Raw genomic sequence first — 15,254 nt, forward strand, 5'->3', positions numbered from 1 at the left:
AAGTACATAAACAAGAAAATTAATTAAAAAATTAATAAGGACACAATAGTCTTTTTAGGTAAAACAGAGACCAAGTTCGTAACAAAATTAAACAGTAGGGACCATCCGAGTTAAAAAATTAAATTAATTAAAAAATAAACAGTAGGGATCATCCGAGGAGATATAAATATGTGTGGTCTATTAATTTTTTTTTAACTATGTAGAAAATAAACACATAAATAAGAAAATTAATTAAAAAATAAATTAATAAGGGCACAATAGTCTTTTTGGGTAATCTAGGGACCAAACGCGCAAAAAAATAAACATTAGGGACCATCCAAGTTAAAAGAATAAGTTAGGGACCAAAAACACAAATTCCCCCAAACCACAGGGACCATTCGTGTAATTTAATTTTTTTACTTTTCGTTTTGTTCATATTTGGGTAACTATTTTTTTGTACACATCTAGGTAACGAACTTGTTGAAAGCGTTCATATCTAGGATTTAACCTGCTATAGCAGGTCGTAATGGTCATTTGTGAACACTTCCAACAAGTTTGTTACCTATATATATACAAAAAAAAAGATAGTTACCCATATGTAAACATACCGAAAAGTTAATTACCTTAAGAAGTCATATTCCCTTATTATTAAATTAAATTAATTTTTATTTTATTTTATTTTTATTTATTTATTTATTTTAATTTCAGAATTTTCAATCTAAACCTAGTATTTTAGAATAGTTTTAAAATACACCTTATACTATATATAACTAAAACATTAATATATTATATGTATAAGACAAGTCGGTCAAATCGCTTGTACGCCTTATTCATGAAGTCATACTATAAGGGAAGTTTAAGGTAACGACCTATAAAATGATCGTCATTGGGTATCCACTCTTACTCATTGCTCTCTTGTATGGTGGAGGGTCGTTTGTCGAACAAAAATAATTTCATTAATAAATATAATGACATAAAGTAACTAAACCATTTAAAAAACCCACTCTTACTTTAGGAAAAATGTGAAAAGTATGCTAATCCATAAAAACCCACATCATGCTTTATATGTCGTAATGGAGCGTGTGTGGTTAACCGGCACACTAATAGATACTATATAGAGATATGACGGGCATCTCGAAAAATATAATTTTTGATGGAGCGTGTGTGGTTAACCGACACATCAATGTGAGATAATAAATGACATCGAGGTTGTCAAGTGAGTTTGCATGGTTATTAACATCTCGTTTGTCATCCTCGGCATCCCAGTCACAAAGTGATAGTATAATCCGAGATTAAACATGCCATTGGTAAGATTCAATGAATCTCAAAAGATCTAGGAATTTAATTGGATTGGAGTTGGTAAAAGCCTTACCTACCTAAAATAGATTTGAATTTGATTACAACATCCCTATTCAAAGTTTGAGTTGAAAATATGGATCCTAGCCTTAATTTAAAATTTTGGATTGATACTTAAGGATTAAAAACTTGAATTCTATTTTCTTCTAATTTTAGATGTCTTATGATGATAGAAATGGTCTTCCTCGTTTTTTTAGAAATGGTTTTCCTCTTTGTTCTAAAGATGATTTTTCATATTCTGGTCAAGGTGAAAATGTTTTCCTCTTTGTCCAGATACACCCAAATAATCGGTGTAACGCTGTGAAAATTTAAAACAATTTTTCATTTTTAAAATGCATACTCTTCATAACATATCTTATAAAAATCTATTTTATTCAATTACAAAGCACAACTCCATTATTAATCCAAGACCCTCCTAACTCTTTCTCTGGTGTGTATAATCAGGCCGGTGTCGTCCCACGATCATGAGAAGAAAACCTTAAACACATAACACATAACACGGTAAGCACGAAGCTTAGTGAGTTCCCCAAAATACAACATACAACACATATTAGCCAATCGAGGCTATAACTCTGTTTGAACCTCTGGTCAAAGTGTCTTAGTGGGACCCTCCAGTCCTATAACTCTGTGGACGCTCTTGCCCTACACTCGTTGGACCCTCCGGTCCGGTCACCTTAAGCCTTCCGGCCTCATGAATCGTTGGACCCTCCAGTCCGGTCTATCAACTCCGCATAGCATAAATCACAAAGACATAATGCATAGCATGTCATATACCACAGGATAACATAATACTCAATGTAAGCACATAAGACCTTCCGGTCACACATAACTACCACTTAAGGTAAAGTATAGTGAGAAGACTCACCTCGGAAGAAGAGCAGCTCCTATAGACACTGCAACTACGCATTGGCCTCTAACCTTGTGCCAACCCAACAATTATCCCAATTAGGAGCTAATTCTAACTTCTCACTTATTAGGTCTAAAGATAGACCACCGACCAGCCCATCACTGCCCTAAACCCATTAGGCCCACCAAAGCCCAATAACAAATGGGCTTCCCCGAGGTCCAAACCTCAATCTACAAGAAAAGCCCAACACAAGGGCCCAAGGCTTAATTATAATATTCTCTACTCATAGTCTCAATTACACAACTCAAAAGATTCAGACACAACATCTAAGGTCCATAAAAAAGTCTAGCCCAAAAGCGCATAGACGGGTTACGCGGGGCATACCCCTTTGGTACGCTTAGCGTACTCCAGCATGCATGAATTTGATCGGGGAACTCAAACTGGTACGCGGGACATACTCTAAGTTTACTAGATCTGCTTCCCCTGGTCTTAACCCGTTAAGACCTTAGCCCATCTCTTGGATCTAGGCTCCCTAACAGTCATTATTCCATAAAGTCAGAGACTTTTAGCCTTTGCCTGGCTGATGTGAAAAAACCACACAAAATACTCCTTTTCTTTACTCATTAAGCTCTCCACTCATGCATGACTTGATCTTATCCTTCAAGATCTCATTTTTATGAAACTACTCCGTCAAAAACACTCAAAAGGACCGATAATGGGCTCTGGAGTGTAACAACTCACAAAGCTTCAAGCTTTGGGACCAAAAACCCTAAAATGGACCATACTAAGCATAAATCAAAAGGAGTATGAAAGCTCTGAACTTTATACCTTCATTTGATGCTCCATCCCCATAAAAGCTCAGATCCAAAGTTTGAACTCCAACTCCTTTCCCTTCAATGCTCCTTCTTCACTTCAAGGACTTCACAAAGTCATCCTCAAGGGCCCTCATGCACTCATAAACTCTCATGGAAGAAGATTAAAGGTTTTGGAAGGTTTATTCTCTAGGTGGGTGGCCAGGAATGAGGCCATCTCAGTCTTTATATAGGGTCACTCAAAATATTAGGGTTCCCACTCTGCGCCTAGTATGCCATCGTACTGGGTGGCTCTTTCAAAAGGATCACATGCACACGTACGCTAAGCGTACACATATGTACGCCCAGCATACTCCGTTGCAACACTTCTCAACTTAGGGGATCTTATTGCCAAAACCCCAAACTTCCTTAGCTCCCTTGATGCAACTATGATTCCAAAGATTCGCATACCTATGGAAAGGTAACGAGATGTCCTACGTTTCTAGAAACTTGCCGCAACCCGAGACCTCCTCATGTCCGGCTCGTGGCCCACGATCCCTAACCATAAACAATTCGAAAAAGGATGTTACAATTCTCCCCCACTTGAATTAGATTTTGCCCTCGAAATTGCTCCTTACCAACACATAGAACGAGACCAACAAACCGTGATGCACCACCGAAGGTCCTCATACCATACAACAATCACTTTCCAAAAACACTCGATCCCAACAGGGACTCTTATTCAAAAAGTGGTAGACCTAGTTGCCGTTGCGGTACTCGATCTGACTCATTAGAAGTGGAACCCTAACAGTCTATCTCCTTGCCAGACCACCTTCGAAAAACATCGTATTAATCTCTAATCCATTAACAGATTCTAAGAACTCTCTATCAACTCTGATTCTTCAATCGATCTCGGTCGAACTCAAGAGGAATGGAAAGGTCATAACCCACTAATGACCCACCGCCTGATCAACTATCAGAACCTATCGAAAAGAATGAATTCAAAAATCTGAGCTCCAACACAAGAATGACCATGCTCCCTTGGTAGTGTCCTCTGACTTCCATAGACATAAGCCCTAACTTCCTCTCAGATTTCCCTTTCAATACTGAGCACCAGGTCAGCTCCCGACCCAAAAGATGAACCTCCAAGGTTACTTATTGCAAACCAAAACGTCTCATCGACTCCCTTCTCACAATGACTATATCAGCTCATTGTGACACACAGTCACGAAGTTTGCTTTATCCCAAGCGAGTGTTGCAACTCATCTGAAATCGTCTCGCTTTCGACCCTTGGTCATCTTCCACCCACTGGGTCCATGCGCCCTGCGAGAATCCTCATACCAACGATACTGACCCACTCCGGTCAATGAAATCAGATGAAGATCAATATTCCTCAAACTGAAACCCATCTAGAAAGATGAAACCTCATCTCGCCTACTCAATAGACGAACGAATCCAGACTCAAACTTGAGAGACTGACTTAATAGTAGGCTTGGAACCACTCAATTCCAACCTGGCACTCAACTCATGACCCAAGATTCGCGAATTTAAGCACACACCTTCTCCCAATTCCTCCTGATTACAACAATCCCCACCCAACCTGGGAAATATCAATTGCCAACTGACACGGAGACCCCCGTCTCGCCACTGGTTCGGCAACCAGGCTTCCAAAGACTCAAACGGTAAGGCTACCGAAGCCTAAGGACTCCTCTGCGCCACACTCTGATTAGCGAATATTACGGCTCCTCGTAGCATCACAACACCCTCTCGCTGGCTAGTGAGTACTACGGCTCCCCGTAGCATCACAACACCCTCTCGCTGACTAGTGAGTACTACGGCTCCCTATAGCATCACAACACCCTCTTGCTGACTAGTGAGTACTACGGCTCCCCGTAGCATCATAACGCCCTCTCGCTGACTAGTGAGTACTACGGCTCCTCGTAGCATCACAACACCCTCTCGCTGACTAGTGAGTACTACGACTCCTCTTAGCATCACAACACCCTCTCGCTGACTAGTGAGTACTACGACTCCTCATAGCATCACAACACCCTCTCGCTGACTATCAACTCTGAACTCAGAATAATAAGGTCATCATACCCGGATATCAACACAAAATTTCATAATGCTTTACCCAGACCACTGACCTCATACTCACGACCCCCATGCTGGATACCACATTGATCTTGCAAAATCCCTCAACCGATCTCCCTCTCGCACCACTTCCCACTTGCAACTTAGGGGTATTCCATCTCCCAATTTGAAACACCGAGGCCTCGACAATGGCTCAGAACATGATATTGAAAACCCGAAACTCCCCCTCTACTGACAATTACTCACTTGAAACTACTCAGACCGACCCTGAAGTTGGTTGACGATTCAACGGCTGCCCTTCCGGGGTATAGATTACAATCTACACCTTCACTTGCAAATCTCAACCATTGCATCCGCAAACCAGCGGCCCGGTCGTAACCGAACCCGACGTATGCTAAGCCCTGAGAAACACAAGCCACCAAAAATCTTTCAATTCACTCATCCTTTCTCAAACACATACCACTTACATTTTCTCGCTCTGCACCTAGCCTTGATCACCAATAACCCTGGACTCAGGAATCTGTACCGCAGGTCTCTATATCCAGATCTTTAACCACTTTCGAACAAATCCTTAGTCCCTTCAATAAAATGCATGGTTCTCCCCCACTTAGGGTTCGAACCATCCCCAATTGGTGCACCAACAATCTATTTCACAGAATGTTTCTACTAGTAACATCGCACCTATTCTTGGAAGGTGACACGCAACACTCGATGATCTCCCCGACAGAGACCAAGCAACTTATGACGCCCCGAATCTCATATGAAATCCTCAGAACTCCCCATTAGGACCGCATCCACTCTATCAGAATCTCGCAAATTCCATCACCGGACTGTCCAACTATCCAGTATCAACCCTGACGATTAGTTTGGAAATAGCAAACTATCATTTCTCATCATCCTCGACTCGCACATTCCACGCCCCGTCACGTCCCTTATCATAAGAGCAGAACCCACATTTCCACCCTCTATACCCATCAAAGACAATAAGAGTCACTGCCCTGATATACTCCTCTTGATCGCCCAACGCTGAAGCTAACACATGCCTTACTATACTCAAATAAGGTGTATCCTGTTCCTTGACCATCTTAGTCCCTACTGACAACCTCCTCAAGCTACATCATTCCCTTGCGATAGACCTACCGTCAGATACTCTGATTGAAAATCACCATCAGTCTGATCCCACAGGGCTCACCCCCAACTCAGAAACCGAAATCTCAACACTTCTTACGTCTCCCACAAGAAACAGAAATAGCACCACTCGGGTCACAGAAGGTGACATATCTACTATCGGCCGGTTACCTAGCTCAGACCGTATTCTTCCCTAACGCACCGTCCCTACTCAACTCTGAGTCTTGCGACTCTACTGGCATATCACCAACAATCCCTTGGAGCTAACTCGATTTCCTTATCAAGGGATGCTCCACTAAAACTCGTTCATCCTGGCCTTTTGGACCCATACTCTTTCACATCCGACCTTGGTCTGGATAATCACTGCGGAATAACCGGCAAAACCAGAAGCATTAACCGCTACATATCATGGTGCTCGAACCATGTCCTCTCTTCTCAACCTGCCTCAAATCATGGTACTCGAACCATGCCATCACCCCTCGATCTGCTACTAATCATGGTACTCAAACCATGACATCACTTACCGATCTACTACCAATCATGGTACTCGAACCATGACATCACCTCTCGATCTACTACCAATCATGGTACTCGAACCATGACATCACCTCTCGATCTACTACCAATCATGGTACTCGAACCATGACTTCACCTCTCGATCTGCTACTTAGAACCTCTGGATACTCCCTGAATCGAGTATGGGTCCTCTGCTTTCAGTAGTACGGGCCCATACTACCTGCCACATCTACCCATACTCTCTACATGGACCATCCCAGATTCCCTAAGTAGCTACTCAACCTTCTCATCACCAATCTCAACATGCGTGCTCGCTTCCCAACAAAATGTTGTACTCTGTCAGCGTAATCATCTGACTAAGGCTACTTCCTAGGCTCTTCCTAGGTTCTCACACTTCTCCGCCATCAACTGCTGAGAAACTCCTTATGATGCCAGTCATCTACCTCCTGAATATCTTCACATTCACTTGGTAGCTGAATCCCAGCATCGGGAGTTCCACAAAGCACGAAGCAAGCAACATTCGGGCGTCGAATAAACACATATAACCCGCTCTAGGTGATAACTCCCTAGTTCTACTCATACTCAAAAGATATCACCGAACTCTGCAACTCTACCCCCCGCGGGTATCTAGCTACTCTCTTGGTAGGCTTCATAATTGCTCATCTAGGTATCTCTCCTAGATTACTCCTCTACCCAAATCCCTCTCTATATAGGATTCCTACTGGATACTCTTACTTAGCACATACTCGAAAGTGCATCACAGATAACAGCAACTCCTAGGCTAAGGCATCACAAATCAGGCCACTCTAGTCCTAAAATATGAAATACCTAGCCTATCTCTAGCATGCATAATATCTCATAACATATTTCATAACAAAAAGTAATGGTATTTTGGGAAATCACCGTTCGGGCTCTGGCTGATTGTACACACTGCTCCTTCCCGCTTTCTCTTAGAAACTCTTGCTCGTTTTAGAAAAAATCATTTATTTTGAAAATTTTCTCATTTCCTCAGTTTGAGTCCAGATATACCCGAACGTACATCCGAATCCCTCAAACCAAGGCTTTGATACCAATTTGTAACGACGTGAAAATTTAAAACAATTTTTCATTTTTAAAATGCATACTCTTCATAACATATCTTATAAAAATCTATTTTATTCAATTACAAAGTACAACTCCATTATTAATCCAGGACCCTCCTAACTCTTTCTCTGGTGTGTATAATCAAGCCGGTGTTGTCCCGCGATCCTGAGAAGAAAACCTGAAACACATAACACATAACACGGTAAGCACGAAGCTTAGTGAGTTCCCCAAAATACCACATACAACACATATTATCCACTCGAGGCTATAACTCTGTTTGACCCTCTGGTCAAAGTGTCTTAGTGGGACCCTCCAGTCCCATAACTCTGTGGACCCTCTGGCCCTAAACTCGTTGGACCCTCCGGTCCGTTCTGCTTGAGCCTTCCGGCCTCATGAATCGTTGGACCCTCCAGTCCGGTCTATCAACTCCGCATAGCATAAATCACAAAGACATAATACATAGCATGTCATATACACACATGATAACATAATACTCAATGTAAGCACATAAGACCTTCCGGTCACACATAACTACCACTCAAGGTAAAGTATAGTGAGAAGGCTCACCTCGGAAGAAGAGCAGCTCCTATAGACACTGTTGCTACGCATTGGCCTCTAACCTTGTGCCAACCCAACATTTATCTCAATTAGGAGCTAAGTCTAACTTCTCACTTATTAGGTCTAAAGATAGACCACCGACCAGCCCATTACTGCCCTAAACCCATTAGGCCCACTAAGGCCCAATAATAAATGGGCTTCACCGAGGCCCAAACCTCAATCTACAAGACAAGCCTAACACAAGGGCCCAAGGCTTAATTATAATATTCTCTACTCATAGTTTCAATTACACAACTCAAAAGATTCAGACACAACATCTAAGGCCCACAACAAAGTCTAGCCCAAAAGTCCACAGAGGGGTTACGCAGGGCGTACCCCTTTGGTACGCTTAGCGTACTCCAGCATGCATGAATCTGATCGGGGACCTCAACCCGGTACGCGGGGCGTACTCTAAGTTTTCTAGATCTGCTTCCCCTGGTCTTAACCCATTAAGACCTTAGCCCATCTCTTGGATCTAGGCTCCCTAACAGTCCTTATTCCACAAAGTCAGAGACTTTTATCCTTTGCATGGCTGATGTGAACACAACACACAAAATACTCCTTCTCTTTACTCATTAAGCTCTCCACTCATGCATGACTTGATCTTATCCTTCAAGATCTCATTTTTATGAAATTACTCCATCTAAAACACTCAAAAGGACGCATAATGGGCTCTGGAGTTTAACAACTCACAAAGCTTCAAGCTTTGGGACCAAAAACACTAAAATGGACCATACTAAGCATAAATCAAAAGGAGTATGAAAGCTCTGAACTTTATACCTTCATTTGATGCTTCATCCCCATAAAAGCTCAGATCCAAAGTTTGAACTCCAACTTTTTTTCCCTTCAATGCTCCTTCTTCACTTCAAGGACCTCATAAAGTCATCCTCAAGGGCCCTCATGCACTCATAAACTCTCATGGACAAAGATTAAAGGTTTTGGAAGGTTTATTCTTTGGGGTGGGTGGCCAGGAATGAGGCCACCTCATTCTTTATATAGGGTCACTCAAAATATTAGGGTCCCACTATGCGCCTAGTACGCCCAACGTACCCCCTGGTACACCCAACGTACTGGGTGGCTCTTGCTTAAGGTTCACGCGCACACGTACGCTAAGCGTACACATGTGTACGCCCATCGTACTCCGCTGCAACACTTCTCAACTTAGGGGCTCTTATTGCCAAAACCCCAAACTTCCTTAGCTCCCTTGATGCAACTATGATTCCAAAGATTCGCATACCTATGGAAAGGTAACGAGATGTCCTACGTTTCTAGCAACTTGCCGCAACCCGAGACCTCCTCATGCCCGGCTCGTGGCCCACGATCCCTAACCACGGACAATTCGAAATAGGATGTTACAATCGGAACATCGACCACAGTCACATTACCCTTCTCCCTAGTATCCATAATATAGGCAAAAAATCCAGAACATCCTTGCTGAAGATAACGCTTGGCCCTAGTTGCTGAACATAAAACTAGCCCCGTATTGAACATCATTTCCCTAAATCACTAACTCTCCCCAAGTTGGGGCCTGGATACGTACCAACTGTTGCTTGCAATCAATCATTGACTCATTGGGGCTCAGCCAATCCATCCCCAATATAACCTTGCACTCACATAGGTGAATAGGAACCAAATCGATCAAATACTACTTGTTGAACAACTCTAGGACACAAACCCGATGAACCATAGATACTCGCATATGACATTCATCAGAAATCTCGACCTCTAGTGGACAATCCAGGTCCCCCGGAGCATCGGCAAACCTCTTGTTGAGGGCATGAGATACAAAGGATCGGGTAGCCCCCGAATCAAACATTACCAAAGCAGAAATACCGTTCACAAGGAACGATCCTAAAACAAAACACACAGATATAAGAAGAAAACCAACATAAATAAAGAGATAAAGGATAAGTTACATACCTTTCACCACATATGGTGATGCACGAGCCTCATCGGCTGTCAGTTGGAAAGCCCTGCTCTTCACAATAGGCATCTCCACCTTGCCCTTCCAGCCATCAGTAGTCCGCAAAGTTGTTGGAGCGGGTTCTACAACTGGTCCCCCTGCTACTAAACTCGGAAAATTGGCCTTTTTATGGCACCTCTGATTGCAATGAAAGTAAACCAAATTAAATACCTGGGTGGTGGCGGTGGTGGCAATGCAATCCCTACTGAAACGAATCATCTTGCCGCACTTGAAGCAGCCAGAACCACCCATCCTGCACGCCTCATCATGCATTTTGCCGCACTTAGCGCATCGACCCTAACCTTGCTGGCCCCTCGACCTTGAGTCAAGAACCTTGGGCCTCTTGACTGAACCTTCTGAACTCTGAACCTGATCCAGCTTCCTCTTCCTCTCCATGTCCAAGTCAGTCTCTTTCTCTCTGGATCGTGCTATTATATCCTCCAGTGTCATGCAACTAGATCGGCTCACAAACTGTCGGATATCGCTCCTCAACATCTATGGATTAGGGACCTCAGAAACACCAAGAGAAGAAACTCCTAACTTCTGGAGTGGAAGAAACCCACTAAAACTCATCATAGGACCAAAAAGGGATCAAAACTTCATAAAGACTAGATCTAAGCAAACAAGGAGCAAGTTCCAAGCTTTATACCTCAATGAAGCTAGAAATGATGTGTGGAATTTAGATCTATAATTTCTCCTTTGATCAAGGCTCCTTATTTTAAGCTATTCTTCCTCAAATCTCACCAACAAGCACTAAAAACACACACAAGAGGTTCAAATCTCCTCAAGAGGGGCTAGGGTTTCGAAATGGGACTTAAAGGGCAATGGAGGGTGAGAAATGAAAGGATCTTTGGTCATAATGTTGTTTCAATAGGGTCCAAACCCTAAAATGTAGGGTTAGTCCCGTGGGTATGTATGCCCTACATACGAAAAGTACGCCCAAAAATGGCAAAACTCCCCCATGGGGACCAAATCTGCAAAATATATACACACCAAGGGTTAAAATGAAGGGTAACTTGAATCAGGTGTTACATGAACTCATGTCCCTGACAAATTCTACCATTGAGATTCCTTCAAATCACAAATTTTGAATGTTAGATTACGAGTTTTAAGAATATGAAAAATAAGTAATTTCAGCCCTATTTCTTTGGGTATCATGATTTGGGATAATCCAAGAACAATGGATTTGGAATTCAAGCTTCGTCTAAATTCGGAACCCATAACATACCTGTTGTTTTGCGTTTTCAAGGAAACAGAAGGTTACAGAGAAGAAAAATTTTCGATGATTCATAAGTTCTAACATTTTCATGCAACGTCCATCTTCCTTTATACATGGAAGATGACAGTGAAGGGTGGTTAATGGTAGTTACAAAGGAATAACCATTGCCACATCAATGATGATGTAATACAATTTCGACAGTTATAAAGAATATACATGTTGCTTGTCGTTTTTCAGACCTTGCTAAGGGCACTGCCTTATACCCCGCCAGAGGTGATCCCTCTGGACCCCCATATTCCTGAATCCATATTTATTACTTTGATTATGCACCACACACTTGCAGTCTCGATGAGTAAATTGAACTCAACAATGTCTCGTTAATAACACTAACTTACTAACACATGTTGATAATACTAAAGTTATATACAAGCGTTGGTATAATAAAATATAAAGCTACATAAAAGTTAGGGTAAATGACACTAAAAACACTCTTTTTACACATAAATTCGATTTTGACACCGTGTTTTTTTTGTGTCAATTTTGACATCGTGTTTTCCAATTTGTTACAATTCTGACCACTTGACCGGTTAACCAGATTATATGCTGATGTGGCATGATGACGTGTCAGTTTTGATGACGTGATATGCTGACGTGTCAAAATTGATTTTTTTTCCCACAAAAAACACTAAGTTTTCACTTTTTTTCGATTTTGACACTAAGTTTAATTTTTTGTTACAATTTTGATACTATGTTTTTTTTGTTCCAATCAAACATCATTTATCAAATTTTGTTCAATTTTATCTATTTTCCATTTGAAACCGTATAAATATATTTTTTTTATTACATTTTAAACCGTATAAACATATTTTTTTCGGTTTAAAAACCACATTTTAAAGTTGCATATTTAATATAAAATATAATATTTATATAACTAATACATATTTATACATAAAAAATATCGTTTAAGTGTAAAAAAATGTATTTATACAAAACTATCGTTTTTACATGAAAAAAAAACATATTTTTACGGTTTAAATGTATTAAAAAAATATTTATACGGTTTCAAATAAAAAATTGTCAATATTGAACAAAATTGGAAAAAATGATGTTCGATTTGAAATAAAAAAACATAGTGTCAAATTTGAAAGAAAAAATTAAACTTAGTGTCAAAATCGAAAAAAAAAAATGAAAACTTAGTGTTTTTTGTGAGAAAAAAAAAATTAAATTTTGACACATTAGCATATCATATCAGCATGTCACGTCATCAAAACTGACACGTCATCATGCCAAGTCAGCATGCAACCTGGTTAATCGGTCAAGTGGTCAGAATTGTAACAAATTAGAAAACACAATGTCAAAATCGAATTTATGTATAAATTTTTTTTTTTTTGTGCCATTTACCATAAAAGTTATGATTTCAACTATTCTAACTTTTTTAAGTTTACAGAATAAGATTTTACTTTTCAAAACATAAAAGTATAATAATTTTATTATTGCAGAAAATTATATTTTGTATATTACAATATACAATATAAAATTTAATAAAATAGATCAACTAAAATATTTTAATATGTCGACCCAAACATAACTTAACTACTTCAGTCTTAAGCTATTTCTTTTGTTATCTGACCAGTCGAATCGACCTATATGATATAGATGTAGTAAAAATAATCATTAAATAAACAAATATATAAAATTTTCATAAATAGAATAACTTAAAATATATATAAAATTTATTTGCCGTAGCTACAAATTAAATTTAATGGTTCGTTGGTAAAGCTTATTTATGGTCCATAGGCTGGACCAAGTAGCCCTTATTTTATTGATTTCACATGAACTCCCATTAAACCTCCTATTCTCCCCCACTTTTAAGATCCCACCAAACCTTCTCTCTCACCTCCATTGGAGGAAAAACATCAAACCAGTTCTTAGAAAGTGACCAAATTCATCTCCATATCAACTATGCTTTCCAATCCTCAAAACTCATCGTCTTTCTTCAACACCACCGCTCCCGGCGCCGGAGTTGGCTGCAACAAACAGATGTCAAACAACCGTGTTCCTGACTCCATTGCCCGATACCACATCCATCCAGCAGCTCAAAACCAGTGCTGCTCCGCCGTCATCCAACAGATCAACGCCCCAGTCTCCACCGTCTGGTCCGTCGTCCGCCGCTTCGACAACCCACAAGCGTATAAACACTTTGTAAAGAGCTGCCATGTTGTGGACGGAAACGGAGACGTCGGAACTTTACGGCAAGTTGATGTTATCTCCGGTCTCCCGGCCGCTAACTCCACCGAACGCCTTGAGATCCTTGACGACGAGCGTCATGTTCTTAGCTTCAGCGTTGTTGGTGGCGATCATCGACTGGCGAACTACCGCTCAGTCACCACCCTCCACCCTACACCTACCGGAAATGGTACTGTGGTTGTTGAGTCTTACGTCGTGGATATACCTCCGGGGAACACAAAGGAAGAAACTTTTGGCTTTGTTGATACCATCGTAAAATGTAACCTTCAGTCGTTAGCTAAGATCGCCGAGAACAAATTCAGGTCAAAGTGATCGGAAAATCAAGATTGATAACCCACCCATCTGAGAGTATCAAGTACAGAAGAAATCATCTCATCAAAACGCATAATGAAGAACAAAATCGATGGTGTAAATTTTCATCTTCAAAATTTTATGTGAATCTGTATGGTTTGATGTAATTTTTTAATTTTTGAAGATGATGGAAAGACATTAAAGATGATCTGTTTGTTTGATTGTTTTAGGAATGACGACACCATCGATTTCTTGTTCTTGCTAGTTGCTGCATTATTTTTCTTTTTTCTTTTTTGATGTATTAAATAAAAGAGATTATCATGAATTTTATCTTTCTGTTTCTATTTTTCTAAATATAGTTAATTTATCAAAAAAATAAATAAAATAAGGTCAAAAATTTAAAGTTTCCACGTGAAAACGGCCGACTTTGAATCTTTGATAGCTGTTTGCTGAATTCGAGTATGATACAACCGTATGGTATGGTCATTGCGATTAGTAGTCATTTAAATAAAAAAAAAATATATATGCAACATTCATTTAGTCATTAATAATATACAAATTGCCTTAGAAGAATTTATTTTATGTATACATATATCTAGCTTCATTTGTTTCTTAATCTACGAAAGAAAGTAGTTAACAAAATGTGGTTACTTTTTACGTTTATAGGATCAAAATATATAAAATTTTATGAGTTGCTTAAATATTTTTAAATAATTAATGTCAGTTAACTAAATGAGTAAAAAAACTAAAACATGGTTATATTATCAAATAAATTGCTGAAAATATAGATATCGTTAAATTTCAAAAAAAAAAAAAAACATAATATTTTATACAATTATTGTCATTGTAGCCCAACAAACTTTAGTACATTGGTTTAAAGGGTCCCCGTGACTATTTTTTTCATTTGAGGGGCACGTACTTGTGTGTTTATGTTTTAAAATGTCATTTTGAAAATTTTGAAGGATTCATCCGGTGACACCCAACTTATCTTGCATTTTGCCAATTCCAAGTCATTGCCATCTAGATTAAAGAAGTCCAGGTCATTGCCATGTAGATGTGATAATGTTTACCCTAGTTTTTCATTTGGGCCATCCTATCTTGGAGCGAATTGGTACTCTTGTTCCCTTCTTCACATCTCATGCT

The 15,254-nt window shown here is 39.9% G+C and overlaps 1 protein-coding gene across 1 annotated transcript; it reads left to right on the plus strand.

The window, feature by feature from the left end:
- Window positions 1-13,392: 13,392 nt before the first annotated feature.
- On the plus strand, window positions 13,393-14,457 carry LOC111908907 (abscisic acid receptor PYL4). The gene has a single exon (XM_023904699.3). The coding sequence runs from the start codon at window positions 13,536-13,538 to the stop codon at window positions 14,130-14,132; it is 597 nt and encodes a 198-aa protein (XP_023760467.1). The 5' UTR covers window positions 13,393-13,535; the 3' UTR covers window positions 14,133-14,457.
- Window positions 14,458-15,254: the final 797 nt, after the last annotated feature.

Source organism: Lactuca sativa, chromosome 8 (genome assembly GCF_002870075.4).
Source record: "Lactuca sativa cultivar Salinas chromosome 8, Lsat_Salinas_v11, whole genome shotgun sequence".
Taxonomy (NCBI): domain Eukaryota; kingdom Viridiplantae; phylum Streptophyta; class Magnoliopsida; order Asterales; family Asteraceae; genus Lactuca; species Lactuca sativa.

Bases quoted from the DNA above. Each gene is read 5' to 3' on its own strand.
- LOC111908907 (XM_023904699.3), top strand. From the start codon at position 13,536: ATGCTTTCCAATCCTCAAAACTCATCGTCTTTCTTCAACACCACCGCT.